The sequence below is a fragment of the Triticum urartu genome, chromosome 2 (genome assembly GCF_003073215.2).
Source record: "Triticum urartu cultivar G1812 chromosome 2, Tu2.1, whole genome shotgun sequence".
NCBI lineage: Eukaryota > Viridiplantae > Streptophyta > Magnoliopsida > Poales > Poaceae > Triticum > Triticum urartu.
Window position 1 is genome coordinate 625,859,473 of NC_053023.1, and position 15,496 is coordinate 625,874,968.

The window sequence follows — 15,496 nt, forward strand, 5'->3', positions numbered from 1 at the left end:
AAAATATTCATTGACATATTCTTTTTTTTTGCAAATAGACATATTTTTGTATGTGTTTCTATAAAATATAAAATTATTTGTATTTCATGTTTTTGAAAGGTAAATTATTATCAATAAGTCTTTTTAATGAACACGATGTTCACATTCACTAGTAGAAAATATTTATCACGTATTGAGAAATTATATCCTCTATTAAAAATACTCATCACTCAATTACAAAATATCCATCTCAAATTAATAAACTGTTCTTATGTATGTCGAATGTTCTTTACATATTCACAAAAATGGTATATATATAGAAGAAACAAAGAAATAAAAACCGAACAGAAGATACAAATAAAAAAATAGTAGACGAGAAAAGAGAGAGAGAGAGAGAGAGAGAGAGAGAGAGAGAGAGAGAGAGAATCCTGACAATACCTAAAACAAATCAAATAAAACCTACACAAAACCGGGAAACCGAACATACACAAAACCCCTCAAGAAAACCCAGAACACATAAGGAAAAATGACATATCGTAGAAAACCAGGTAATAGGCTCTGGACACGGAATAAGGTTTTACCTAGATACAACACCAGTTCCTCTTTAGCCCCCCCCCCCCCCCCCCCCCCGGGTCCTGGACTCGACCCATTTACTTCACATTTCTTCGTGCTGCTGCTGTTTTCCAATTTGGGGCAGCTTCTAGATGCTTCTAGTCAGGTTTCTTTCTATTTTTTTGCTTATTCCTTCTTGGTTGTCCTTCCATTTGTTTTCATTTTTTTTATCTTCTATTTTTGTTTTTTTTCATTTTAAAAAAAATCAACATTTTTTCTATCAACAAACTATTTCAACATCATTAAGTTTTCTAAATGCGGGTACATTTTTAAAATTCATGAATATTTTAAAATACACAAAAAAAATACAAATTCATGAATCACTTTTCAAAACCCATAATTTGTTTTAATCCATGAAATATGACAACTTTTTCAAAATCCAGGAACGTTTTAAAATATGCGAACTATTTTTTCAAACCCATGAACTTTTATAAAATATGCGAACATTTTTCAAGCGCATGGACATTTTTTCCAATTTCATGAACCTTTATTCAAACCCACAAACTATTTTCGAATCCAAAAAATTTGTGCAAAAATTCAAATCCATGAACCTTTTAAAATATATTTTTTAGAAAAGTCAATGGTCAAGCAAGCGAGCTTCGCTGAGTGTCGCTAGCGAAACTGCAATAGTGTACCTAAATGTGTCACAGTCTGCTAGGGGCGTGCGTGGTTCCAGCCAATATTTGGGCGTTTAAAGGCGCAAATGCTCTAAGATTAGCTTGGTATGTGCCTTAATGCAGGGGCGGAGCTCTGTAGGGGCAAAACAGGGCCATGGCCCGCCCAGGAATTTGATCAATTTTTTTTACCTATGTGTCATCGCAGCCCAGCCCATTGACACTGAGCCCACGCACGCACAGGCAACATCTCGTCTCCTCGTCTCTGTCTCACGCACAGGCACGCACAGGCCTCCCCAATTCCCCATCCTCTCTCTCACGTTCATGTAGCCGCCGCCGACCGCCGACCGCCGTGGAGCAATGGGAGGCACGCCGGCCCCCTTCTCGCGGAGAAACCGCCGCGGCGACGCACGCCGGCCCCCTTCTCGCGGAGAAACCGCCGCGGCGACGCACGCCACCCCCCATTCTCGCGTAGAAACCACCGCGCGACGCCAGCCATCGCTGGGATTTCGCCTCGCGCCCTTGCCCCTGCCCTGCTCCCTTGCCCCTGCCCTGCTCCGTACCGCAGCGGCGCCGCCCATAATGCACCGACCACCAGTTCGTCGTGCGTGCTGCCGGCCATCAGTTCCTGCCGTTGTTCTCCTAATCTCCTCCAACTCCAAATAGGGCAGCGCATGACCTGACTCGTGAGCGAGTTCCCATGACTTGGCCCCCTGCCCCATCACACACAGGTACATGGGCAATTTGATAAGCAATAGCCTGATTCTTTTATTTGGAGATTTTGTTCAGTTCCATACATCCAGTGATCAGTCCTGCTAGTGAAGTAGTGATAAATAATAGCCTGATGATTTGATCATATGCAAATTGCAATATAGGCAGTCATAGACAAGGAAAATCAGACCGAAAGAAGCATTGATTTGATCTTTAAAAGAAAAAGAGATGACACATCTTCTAGCTCAATCTTGTGACATGTCCTTATGATTCATAATTTGAAAAAAAAAATCTCGTTTAGCTTCGTCCCTATACCGTGGCTACTGACCGGCACTTTTTTTTCACTCGTTGTGTTTCATTTGGGTTCGCTGAGATTTCTTTGCTGGGTTGAGTTTGTGGTTTTCTTCTCTCTCTTTTCTGTGTGGTTTCTTCTCCAGTTTGGGCCTGTTTTTTTAATTTCATCTCCAGTTTTTCTTGTTTCCTTTTTCCTTTTTCTTATGTGTTTTTCCTTTTTTTCTTCTTTATTGCACTCTTATTCTCCGGTTTCCATTTTCTCTCTGGTTTTCTTTTTCTCTTTGGTTTTTTCGTTTCTTCATGGGCTTTCATAGTTTTCTTTTCTTTTCTTTTTGTTGTTTTTCATATCTAAGGTGTTTATTTTGTTTCTTTCTTCTGTTCTTTGTTTTCACCATTTTTCTTAGTTTTTTCTTCAACACTTGTCAACATTTTCTCACATTCTTATACTTTACGTATACACCAAGAATATTTTTTGTAGATGTATACCACTTTCCGAATACATGATAAATATTTTATTAAAATAAATACTTGATGACTACTTTTTCATACACATTGTACATTTATCGTATCTATAGGGACATTTTTGAATAAATATTATTTTTTTTCAAAGATATTATTAACATTTTTATACACCATAAGCATTTTCCTAAAATTATGATTTTATGTTCTAAATTTTAATTAAAATTCAAAAAAATTCCTATACACCATAAAATAAATTTGTACAGGGTTAATATTTTTGAAAAATAGACGATTAACATTTTTGCAAATATTTCTGTTTCATGACTAATTTTTTCGTACACATTTATGGTATATATTAGGAGCATTTTTAAGCTCTTTTGAAACTTTTGAAATATATGAAAACAGTTTTTTTCATAACAATCAACTTTTTTCAAAAATTATATTTTTTTCTCAAATTTTTAGTACACGTTCTATATTTTTGGTATACATCAGGAATATTTTTTGGGACACGTTTTACATTATTGAAATAGATGGTTAAAATTGTATTTAAACATTTAATTTTGGATATTTACTCTTTTCCATTCACATTATACATTTTTTCTATACGTCAGGAACATTTTTTATATAAATGTGTGACATTTTCTGGGTAAATGATTAACATTTTTCAAAGTATTTTTTATATCTACTTTTTTCATACTCATTGTACAATTTTTCTATATATCAGAACCATTTTCTATGCACATTTGTCATTTTTATTAAATGCATGGTTAATAATTTTTAGTGTATCGAAAGTATATTTTTGTATTGCATATTTTAGAATATTTCGAAGTATAAATAAGAGTCAAAAAATAAGTCAAAAACAAAAAAGGATAAAAAACAAGGTAGTGGACTCCCACGCGCCTCGGGCGGCCCAGTAATTCGAGGCTACCATCAAACTCAAATCGAGCAAGGTTTAGGCAAGAGCAACTAATTGAGGGCTACCCCCTGTACGAGCCCCCTAAGGGTTACTTTTGGTGCGCCGAGAGCTGGGCGCTCCCTCGGGATTTTTTTATTTTTATCTAGGCATTTTTGGATTTTTTTACCTTTTTTTTGGCTTTTAGGTTTTTGACTAAAATGGATGTTCGAAATTGCACGTAAAATGTATTTTTTTTTCTTTGTTGAGAGGCATAGATTTACTTGTCGTGGAGACACACTATTTTCCATGAGGTGCATAGTTGTGCCTCTCGAAAAGGAAAAAAATGTTTTTTTTCTTACAGAGGCACATATTTGCTTCTCGTGGAGGCACGGGTTTTCTTCCTCGAGTTTGTCTGTTATGTTTTTTTCTTCTGTGAGAGCTACTGATTTGCTTTCCATGGCGGCATAGTTTTGCTTCCGCGTTTTTTTTCACGAGAAGAACATAATTTCCTCTCGTGGAGGCACAAGTTTGCTTTTGTGAGAGGCATACTGACACACAAAAAGGAAAAAATATGTATATTTCTTTCATGAGAGAGACATATTTGCTTCACGTGGACGCACATATTTGATTCCGTGAGCTATGCCTCTCGGAAATGGAAAAAAAAGTGGGTGCAAAAATCATGCTTCCGGCCTGGTTTTTTTCTTCTTCCGTCTTTCCCTTGTTTTTCATAAAAAAAAAAGATTGTCAAATCCTATTAACACGGGATCTAGATTCCAAGATTCCAACGTGAATAATCCAATGGTGAAAATAGTTCGCAAGTTGGTCGCATGGTTTATGAGATAGAATGTTTTGGTTTTTGAATAAACGAATATATTGAAAAAGAGAAAACTCACAGGCACAGATATGATATAGTGCAAAATATGGGAAGGTGGGAGTGACGTTTGCAAAAGGTACCCCTTAATTAACGATTTCGGATATTGACGCTCTATTTCCATAGCCAATTCTTATTTACAACCTTCAGCGCCATTTAATACATTATTCATACGCGTCACCTGTGCGCCTGAACTTCCGTGCATGGTTTTTTCCTTCCATTTTTGTACTTGTATTTTTGTTCCTTTTCCACTCACCTTTCTAAATTATTTCTTAAAATTAATGATTTTTTAGAACTACAAACCTTTTTCAAATTCATGATAATTTAAAAAATTGATTAACTTTTCTTGCATGATTATTTTAAAGTTTGCTAACTTTCTTGAATTCTTGGACCTTTAAAAAAATGAAATATTTTTCAAATTCATGAACAAAATTCAATTCATGAATTTTTGTTAATTAAAATATTTTGTTTGAATTTTTGAACACTTTATAAAATTCATTTGCTTTTTTTACAAGCATGGATTTCTTTGAATTCCATGAACTTTTATTTCAAACTCATGAACTTTACTATAATTCAGAATTTTCTTTCAAAATTCAATGGTCTTTGCTGTTAACATTCTTCGCGGTCAACTATCAATGTGTTCAATGTGACAGTCTTTTTATCCTTTTTGTGCAAATGAGCGAACGAGTGCCAGCGAGTGATAACCCTTAATTGTCCACGGTCCACAGGTGTGTGAGCGCCAGCTCGCTCACCAAGTAGCGCTTAAGGATACCTCCTCGTCAGCGCCGGGAGCTCCTATTTGCCGTTAACTGCGGCAAAATGTCAAGGGAACGCAAGGTGGGTCTCCCCGACTGGGCCGGCCCATGTGGCTCTCCCTCTCCGGCTAGCGAAAGAAGCTACAACGCTCGCTCGCAAAATAGAATGCGCCAAGCAGGATTCGGACACAAGACCACGTGTGCTTCACAAGTAGTACTCCTACCAATTGAACTAGCGAGCTAGGCGTTTTAATGGGCAGCACAAATACTTAAGAACCAAACCAAGCGCGGATGAGAAAATGTGAATTCTGTATGAAACCGCGAACTCTTTGTGAAATTGTGTATATTTAAAAAAACTCAAACATTTATAAAAGCACAAATAATTTCTCGAAACGGAAACAATTTTGAAACTCCCCGCCAAAAATTGAAAATACGAACATTTTTTGAATGGCAAAACAGTTTTTGGATACGAGAACATTTTTGAAAAATTGAACTTTTTTTAATCTCCCGAACAAAATTTGAAAACACCAACATTTTTTGAAACTCCAGAACAAAATTCGAAGCACGAATAATTTTTAAAAATTGCAAACAATTTTTGAATTCCCAAAACAAAATATGAAAAAGTGAGCATTATTCTGAACAATCCCGAACATATTTTTAATTTCCAAACAAAATATGAAAACCAAAATATCATTATAAAATTCGAGACAATTTTTGTAATACTGAATAAAATTTGAGAAGTTGCGAAATTTTGAAAAAAAGATTTCTGAATAATGTTTGAAAAGAATGAACATTTTTTGAATTTCTGAATACAATTTGAAAATGGAAACAATTTTTGAAATGTTGAACAATTTGTGATAAATCAAACATTTTTTAAAATTTGAGAACATTTTTCCAAAAACACAACAGGGAAAAAAGAACACCAAAAAGAGAGAAAAGAATAAACAAACAGGAAAAAAGGAAGCAATAAAAATGAGAATGAAAAAAAAGAAGAAAAAACCCGTTCAGGAACCTACTAGAAGGTTCGTAAAACCAGGAAAAACCGGCTCGAAGCAGATTCCCAAAACCAGGATCCATGGAATGCTTCTAATGGGCCGGCCCGTCTTGTTTGATTGCTAAGAAAGATTGTGCGATACCCCGACATTTTGACGCAGTGTGCGTCGTATAGGATTTTTCGTCAGCGCCTTCAGCGCCAACTAGCAAAATCACTAATTGAGGAGTACTCTTTGCAAAGATCATTCCCACCTCCTCATGTTATGACAACTGGCGGGCCGCATGTTCACCACTCGTCGCAACCTGAGAGTTTTCCCTTTTTTCGTAGATCCGTGTATTCAAAATGTATTATCTCTTAAACCGAGCGTCCAAATCTCGAGCCGTTTTCACTGTTGGATTGCTCGCATTGAGATCTTCAAAACTAGATCTCATGTTGATACGTTTTGACGAATTTTTTTTTCACAAAAAAAACTAGACGAAAAACCGGACAAAAAATAAATGGGAGCACGGTTTTTCCCCTTTCCAAAAGAGGCATGGCCGTGCCTCCCGGGAAAGCAAAACCGTGCCTCTCGCAGAAGCAAAATAGTGCCTCTCGCGGGAGAAAAAAAATCAAAAAACACGTATTTTTTCCGTTTTCGAGAGGCACGACCGTGCCTCTCTTGGAAGCAAAACCGCGCCTCACGGAAGCAATACCTGCCTCTCGCGGAAGAAAAAAAAACAGAGAACACGTTTTTTTTGTTTTCGAGAGGCACGGTCGTGCCTCTCGCGGAAGCAAAACCGTGCATTTCGCGGAAGAAAAAAGAACACATTTTTCACGCAATAATTTTTTTGTTGTCCAAAAGTTAAGGAAGACAGGTGAAAAACTGAAAAGTCAAGAAAAAACCGAAAAACCCGTTTAAAATGTTAAACATTAGGGTTTGAGAAAATGCACAACACCCAATACAGGTGTGGCTATCTCATATATATATATATATATATATATATATATATATATATATATATATATATATATATAGGCTATTCTGTTTCGCGTAACAGAATATTATTCTGTTACTCTATTTGAACTAACTATTTCAGGGCGGTTGTACTGATGACTTTCATCTCATCGAACTGATCGTCCTCTCTAGTTCCCTCCCAAAGCATCAGTGCCCTCCCCGACGGCCTCCTCTGCAACGTCGTCTCCCGCCTCCCCGCCAAGGACGCCGCCCGCACCGGTGCATTCTCCAAGTGCTGGCACGGCCTCTGGCGCGACGCCCCACTCGTCCTCGACGATGCCCTCCTCCTCCCCCACGCCGCCGCGGCGTCCCGCGTCCTCGCCTCCCACCCCTTCCGCTCCGCCCGGCTCGTCGACGATTCCAACAAGGACGCGCTCCTCGCCGAGTGGCTCCACCTCCTTGCCGACAAGGGCGTGGAGGATCTCACCCACGTCAACCCACGCTCCTTCGCCTGCGTGCCCGTGCAGCTACCGCTGTCGCTCCTCCGCTGCGGCGCCTCGCTCCGCCGGCTCTACCTCGGCGTCTGGCTCTTCCCTTACACCAGCGAACTACCGCGCAGCCTGGGCGTCTTCCCCGACTTCTAGGAACTCAGCATCTGTGCGGGCATCACGCATGGCCGCGATCTGGATTACGTGCTCGCTTGCAGCCCCAAGCTAGAGATCTTGGTGCTCATCTCCACCTACTGCCTCCCTGACCGCGTCTGCGTCGGCAGCCACAACCTCCGTTGCATGCTGCTCTGGTATTCCTACTTGGAAGAAGTCAGCGCCATTGCCACCCCGCACATGCAGTGGCTCATCCTCTACTACACCAACGCCACTGGGCCTGGAAGGATAGGCTATGCTCCTCAGCTCGCCGTGTTCGGCTACTTGGACACGGCCAATCACGTGCTTGAGATCGGCAACACCATCATCAAGGTGGAATATTTTATTTTTTTTATCTCCGGCCTATCTTTCATATGATCAGCAAATCTTTTTTTGACCGATAGCTGGATTGATTTGCATCGAGTTATATTATACTGTAGTAGATTGATGGATCGCTGATGTGATGCTTTGCAGGCTGGAGTTTACCAATGTTTGCCCAAATACAGTGGTACCAAGCGTCAATGTGTTAGCTCTGAAGGTGCGTTTCAGAGTCGCAGGGGAAGCGAGAATTTTGCTGAGTTTCTTGAGATGCTTCCCTCAAGTAGAGACCTTACACATTATGGCTGTGAGTTTAGCTTTACCATGTTGCTCTCTCTTTCTTTGCATTCACAGTTTGCGTCATCACAATTTGTACTGAATTGAATTGCACGGTTTGATTTTGCAGTCCGACAATGACACCGACTACTACGATAACCATGCTGAAGTCAAGGCAAGGTATTTTTCATTGGGTAATTTTGAATGATTTCAATAAGAGAGTATTTGAACTGATGTCCGTATGTGTTTGTCCTGAGCATGTTTTCACATATTTAGACTTTACTCTGTTTTTTGGTATGGTTTTCCTCATAACTTTTCAACGTTTTATGGTATCATAGTCCCCAAACTTGCATGGTTTATATCGCTGAACTGAATGATATTTTTTCAAAAAGAAAATATTTCGTGTGTTTTGGTTTTTTTTAACTTGACATGTATTTGCAACTAGGCTCTGGACTTCTCTCATTTTATGACTTGAACTTTTACCATTTAAATTTTCGTAGGGTTTCTTTTTGTTTGAGCTTTTCTCCTAAACTTGTCTGGGAACGGTCAGATCTGTACGAGCAATAGTAGTGGTTACCAACACACATACACATGAACCGATAACAAACTTGCACATGGTCTGACAAACAAAAAACACATAAACTGACAAAAAAACACACCACACATTAACTGATAATCCCCATGACTAATGGTAGAACTTTGTTGCACCCAGGTTCAGCTATTTACCAAAAGTAGAACTTCTCAGTTTTATTAAATCAAATTGATGTTTAAATGTTCACCATTTTTGGTCTACAGATCAGAATACTGAAAACACCATATATGCTGAAGGTCCCGATAGTACAGAGTTACAAACAAATTCTAAACCCCATATATGTTGAAGGTCCCGTCAGTACAGAGTTACAGAACAAATCCTTTGTCCAATGACAGCAATCACAAACAACACTAGCTCGACTGCCCGACATGTGTGTGCGGCAAGGGGGAGGAGATACTCCGATGCTAGATGCATCGAGACAACAAGCTCATGCATATAAGACGATGGACGGTTCACGCAGTAGGCCTTAAACTGCTCGCCTGATGGCTATGGATCATACAAAATCCTTTGTGGAATTAATTAGCAACTATTTTTAACCTTTGTGGAACTATGACAGGCAGCCGGCTCGTCGGTTCCGCAGCTCGTGGCTCTGCAGGAGCTCGTCGACGCGCCACGGCTCCACAACAACAGTCGTGAGTAGTCCAACCTCTCCATCTTTTCCCTTGTACTTCTGAAACTACGAAAAATGAAACAACTCATCAGCTCCAGATGATCAAAACACAGAAAGAAAGAGCTGAAAATCAGAGAAAAGAGAAACTAACATTTTTTGTTTTTGTTGAACTCGGTAACTTTTGCCTCTTGTACTTCCCACTTCCCAGGCTATATACTCTTTTTGAACTTTTTCTGGGTCTGAAAACCAAAATAACTTTGTTTGTACACCATATGCAAGTCACGGTTGCACTTGCACACACACACACACACTCACACACACCCAAATTTGGTTTTACTTTTGTCAACCAAGCTGAACCTCGCAATGGCCGCATGTAGACCAAGCAATAACTGGATAAGATGCACCATAGCAGCTAATGCCCACAACACTTGCCCCTGCAACAATTCCCCTTCCCTGTTTCACTCCTACTCTGCATCCATTTCCATTATGCAGGGTATGACAGTGACATGCAGAACCTTTTGTTTCTAACGGGTGCACTTGTGTGGAGTTACCTAGGCTGACATTGGTTCTCCGGTTTCTTTACACTACCAACTTCCTATTTTTTTATAAGCGAACTGATCGAAATCTTGCCGGCGCACTTCTGTATTTTAATCAAGGTGAACTGATGTACTGAACTGATGTAGCCTCTATAGAGTGTAATTGGTGCAACCTCTATACAATGTAATTACCTACAGGGTTGAACTAGTTAAAACATTTTGCTTTCCGTTGTGTATTTCTGTTTAATTAGACAAACGGTGGATTGATGGTACTACCAAAACAATTTCTCTATATATTACTAATCTGAACGCACCAATTAGAATAAATTGCCAAAAAAATTGTAATCGCATGCCTAAAATGTTGCAACAGTATTTTCTGTAGAAGCCTTTCTCCTATAGAGGGCATTTTCACATGCTTTTCCTTGACATTCATGTTGCAACAATGTTTATATAAAAAATGTCTTAATTGTAAGGCATCACAACAAGTGTAAAAGTTTTTTCCAAATGACCTTAATCACTAAATACACGCAGTTGGCTTGATCAGTGTCACAGTAATGCCAATCAACTTATGCTATAGGAAGAACATGGAAACACAGATGAAATTGGACTTATGACCAGCAAGTAGTTGATCTGAACAAAATATAAAGACGCACTGGAAAATTTTGAATAGGGACGGAGAGCCACCGGCGGGAGGGAGGTAGCGTGGTGAGCTAAAGACGCCATTTGTGCAGGGCCAGCACCGGGCCTGCACTGTACTATCAGAAAGGTGTACTTGTACTTCTCAAAGTAATGGAATAGGGGCACTTTCTCCTCTAACTTTATTTAATTCAAGTATAACACACACATCGGTATATTAAGCACTATGATTTTTGTACCTCTCAGAGAAAGAAAGCCTGAGAATTATCCAACAAAACACAGGAAAGTGAACAACAAAATATTTTTGATTTAGCAAGTGATATGTTACTAACTAGAGTAGCAAAGCGGCCAAGCAAATGTACTGACACACTCAACATCAGGGAATTTCCATTTCTTACAAGATCAAACTGTGCCAGTTCACGATAAAGGCCGGCTGCCTAGCTTGTCATCGTCGAACTGAACCCCGCACCCCTGTCGAACTGCTAAATTTTTTTATAGTATCGGTTAGATATAGTTCCAAACTAGTACTTGAAACCATCCCCAAATATGCATGTCAAGCTTCAGAGTTGGAAGTAATAAACACCCAGATATGCACGGGCTTATATGAGTATCGATGAGCTATGAAATAAACACTTAGATATGAATTTGCTTCAAGTCAGGCTCGGTTTTTTTTAATTTGATGCATGTTTGCACTATTGAAATGCTACTCGTTTGCAAGATGGACTTGAGTACTCCCTCTGTAAACAAATATAAGAGCATTTTAGATCACTACTTTAGTGATCTAAGCACTCTTATATTTCTTTTGTTAAATTTCCCATTTTACTCCCAAAATCATCACCACAGAAGAAACACATATTCATTCCAGTGTACCTTGGCGATGCATCGGCTTGTACTGAGGGTGTAGATTAGAGTGGCCGGAAGAGGATACAGCAGCACGCACACACCACCAGATAAGTCTAGTGTCTCCAGAACATATGTATACATGCTCACATCTCCATCTACAAGGAAGGATAGAAGAATAATTGATAAGAAAAAAAGGTATGCTAGAATGTAAACCTAGAATTGGAAAAAACAAGTAGCAATGTTTTTACGGAAAAATGTCCACGGGTCAGTTCCAGAGCTCTTTCAATTTGCAGGCACTAACAGAATCACTAATAGAGAAATAGCAAAGCACCATCTTTTAGGTAATACAGGAAAGGATGAAAACACCATAACATGATTTTTGCTAATGGGGTATATATTGATGTCCTACTACAGGTTTGTTGTCAAACTTAACTTGTTGTTCTGATGTACTTCTTTACGAAACTTAACTGAAAAGGACTGAATTGCAACACTCAGAATTTAATAGCATTTTTTTGAACTTTATTATACCTTCATTTTTGAAAACTGCTGCCTGTTCCTGCCATTTTTTCATTTTTTGTGTGAACTGAGTCTTCTGCGTTCCAGTGCTGCATCTTCCTCTAAATTCATCTCTTTTTCATAAATGTTGGATCCTGTTTTTCAGCATGCTGCAAAAAAAGGATCAAACTTTGAAAGATTGAGGAAGTACAGGGGGCTGCCGGACCTGGAAGAGGAGCTCGTCACATGAGCAGCCCAGCCGAATACAGCAGTTGGACTGCGAACCATATAGAGAAACTTGACATCAGACGTACATTAGCTATTGGTTTGAGCATTGTTTGTTCAGATTTCTGAAGTCCTGCAGTAGTTATACCTGAACTTGTGTGACACATTTTTTATTCAGTTGAAAGCGTCTAATTTTTTCAGAATATAATACATGAAAAGAGGAAGGGCGGAGGCATTGAGATGCATACCTAAAGCACACACACATCAATCGCACGGATGTGCACATGTGATCAACGGCGGCGCTGCGACCTGTGGTGTGCTTGCTGCCTTGAATGTTCATCATAGCATTGGTCTGCGGCTGGAGGAGAACGCGACCTGCAGCTAGAGGAGGACAGTACTTGAAGCTGGAGAGATGCGAGTGCACGGTCGTGGGTGACGATGGCTAGACCTCATCTTTGCGTCGGTGAACGGACTATGGTGCCGACGGTGAATGTCCTGGGACCTTCTGTGGCTTGAGAATTCTGCATAAGTATCCGTTGAGAAAAATATGAGCCATGTATTATCAGCACAACCCACTTCTATAGCTATTCATCTCACTAGCATTTGAAGCATGTTTGAAGCACACATGCTTCAAATGCTAGTGATTTATCAGCCGTATAAATCTTTTGTCATACTAATAATTTGTTTAGAAAAGAATTTGAAGCATGTTTGAAGCACACAAAACTGGCCAACAGTGGCCACCTAGGGATTTATACGAACACCCACCAGGCACAAACGCTACACACAACTCATGAGATAATTTCCTGCACAAAGTGCTTCGGAGATAACTTACAGTTTAGTATGAATTATGTGTAAAAGTATCTAGCACCAGCACTTTGATGAAAAGATATTTTTTGGAGGTGGAATAAGACGTCGGAGATTGGGTGGACCGGCTACACCTCCTCCTCTAGACAGATTGCTTCGGTGAGGTGGAGCTGATGGAGGCGGAGAGCACGAGCGGCAGTAAGTTATCGCAGAAGCAACATAGATGGACTGAAGCTCTACGAATTCTAGAACTTACGAAAAAATGTAAAGGCGGAGGCGCGGAGCACATATATCAGTAATAGTTATATCGAGAGGGTTTACTTCAACCCCTACATTTTTCATTCAACTCGTTATTCATCAGTACTAGTACGACTAGACAAGAAGTGCAAAATTGTAGCAGCACACAAACTGAACTTACATAATTTTTCTTTGGATTTATTTTAGGTGATATATCTAAACTTACATAATTTTGAAACGTGAACTGATGATTACACGCACCCAATACTATTATGTGTTTTTTCATGAACTAACGAAATAATACATACCGAACTAATAATGAGTTTAGTACAGAAAACAAGTCTCTTCTCTAAGCATTCAGACAAACACATGTCGAACAACAAGCACAAGAAAGCAGCGGCGCTTGAGGGGCAGGGGAAGAGGGACAGTACACAGAAGTGCGGCTCAATGATACCATATGCTACATAACAAATTTGCCACTTGGGACTGAAGAAAGAAACCACACAAGATGAGCTTTAAATCATAATAGAATGACCATAGCTACAACACGAACTGAATATACACCAGAGGAGCATGAACGTCCAGGGGGGAATGTGGAAAGGTTGAGATGGTCACCTCCCGAGCCGCGGCATCGAACGGCTTGGTGTTATGTCGTTGAACGGAGGCTTGCGAAGCGGTGGCGCGGCCATGGCACCGGCGACTAGGAGGTTGGGCAAGGGGCGGCCACACGACTGGCAACCAGTGTGCGGGGCGGCGACGCGGTGGAAGCAGCAGAGAGGTGGGCCAGCGACGCGGTGGAAGCAGGGGGCGGCGCTCCGGTGGAAGCAATGGGGAGGCAGGCCGGTGGCGCGGTGGAAGCAGAGGGGCGGCGGCGGCGGCGGGTGGAAGCAGGGGGCGCAGCCGACAGCGCGTGGAAGCAGGGAGGCAGGGGCCGACGGCGCGTGGGAGCAGGGGCCGGCTGCCGGCGGCGGGTGGAAACAGGGGGCGGAGCCGGCGGCGCGTGGAAGCAAGGAGGCAGGGGCCAGCGGTGCGTGGGAGCAAGGAGCGGCGCCGACGGCGGGTGGATGCAGGGGGTGGAGCCGGCGATGGAAACAGCAGAGTGGGTGGGCTTTTTCTCTGTTCCATGCCACATCGATAGCATCGGCTTGTGCAAAATGGATCAGGCCTCTACACGGTACTGATAGTAACAGAATATTCTGTTACTAGTAACAAAATAACTTCGTCCTATATATATATAACAGAATAATATATATATATATATATATATATATATATATATAGGAGTAGGATTTTCTACAAGTGTTTGCCACAGAACTAGTTAAGGGTTTTAACGGTGCAAAAGTTCTCAAAAATTCTGAAAAAAATACTGAACCAACACACCTATAATATAACATGATCCAACGGAGGGATTAAAAAAATACGACTGTATGTGTCCTGGACAAAAAAACAAATAGTTCAGTATATATTTATGTCGCACTGAGCTGAAATGCTTATTATTTTTGTCGAGGACACATAGATGCATATTTTGACAATCCCTTTGTTGGATCATCTTATTACATTAGAGAGATGCTCCCATATTTATTTCATATTTTTTATAACTTTTGAACCGTTAGAAGTTTAGGAAAACTTAACTAGTTCTGTGGCAAGCTATGGTAGACACAGTTTTACCTATATATATATATATATATATATATATATATATATATATATATATAACGGTACACGTAGTGTACAAATACAATATACAGAGTGTACATAGAAGCTACGTATAGACAATATCTAAAACCCTTCAATCTTAACTATGACCTGAAGTACAAAGTAAGTTAAGATTGCGCCTACAACCTTCAAACTGAGGTTATGGAAGTGGTTTCGTGAAGATGTCAGCAAGTTGATCTTTAGGGGAGATGAACTTGATACGAAGAAGGTTCTGAGAAATACGTTCCCTCAAAGTGATAGTCAACTTTGATGTGCTTGGTACGAGCATGGAAAACTGGATTAGAGACTGTACTCAAATGAGCTCAGCCGTGGCATTGGCAACGTCCTTATACTCTACTTCAGTGCTACTCCGAGAGACGGTGGCCTGCTTGCGCGCACTCCAAGCAATCAAGTTGTGACCAAAGAAGACAACATAACCCCTCATTGATCGCCGGTCATCCAGGCTCCCA

The 15,496-nt window shown here is 40.4% G+C and overlaps 1 protein-coding gene across 25 annotated transcripts; it reads right to left on the reverse strand.

Annotated features, from left to right (window-relative positions):
- Window positions 1-9,134: 9,134 nt before the first annotated feature.
- Window positions 9,135-14,477, reverse strand: LOC125539269. Of its 25 annotated transcripts, none has more exons than XR_007296773.1 (7): window positions 13,947-14,474; window positions 12,539-12,811; window positions 12,099-12,342; window positions 11,598-11,725; window positions 11,126-11,206; window positions 9,707-9,794; window positions 9,135-9,615 (listed from the first exon to the last, which is right to left on the reverse strand). XR_007296773.1 is itself a non-coding variant. In XM_048702693.1 (7 exons), exons 3-7 carry the CDS (start codon window positions 12,631-12,633, stop codon window positions 9,493-9,495), a joined length of 504 nt encoding a protein of 167 aa, XP_048558650.1. In that variant the 5' UTR covers window positions 12,634-12,665; window positions 12,739-12,811; window positions 13,947-14,475; the 3' UTR covers window positions 9,135-9,492. The 25 variants fall into 25 exon arrangements, 5 of the variants coding, with proteins under 5 accessions (XP_048558650.1, XP_048558654.1, XP_048558652.1 ...); XR_007296767.1 differs by having other exon boundaries at window positions 9,135-9,621; XR_007296768.1 differs by having other exon boundaries at window positions 9,135-9,621; window positions 11,126-11,209.
- Between the last annotated feature and the right edge of the window lie 1,019 nt (window positions 14,478-15,496).

What these genes read in the sequence shown, in the direction of transcription:
- LOC125539269 (XM_048702693.1), bottom strand. Translation starts at nt 12,633, where the DNA reads ATGATGAACATTCAAGGCAGCAAGCACACCACAGGTCGCAGCGCCGCC. An exon ending in TTGATGTGTGTGTGCTTTAG is followed by an intron (nt 12,343 to 12,538) that starts GTATGCATCTCA and finishes TATGGTTCGCAG; the next exon opens with TCCAACTGCTGTATTCGGCT. An exon ending in GTGACGAGCTCCTCTTCCAG is followed by an intron (nt 12,200 to 12,291) that starts GTCCGGCAGCCC and finishes TTTATGAAAAAG; the next exon opens with AGATGAATTTAGAGGAAGAT.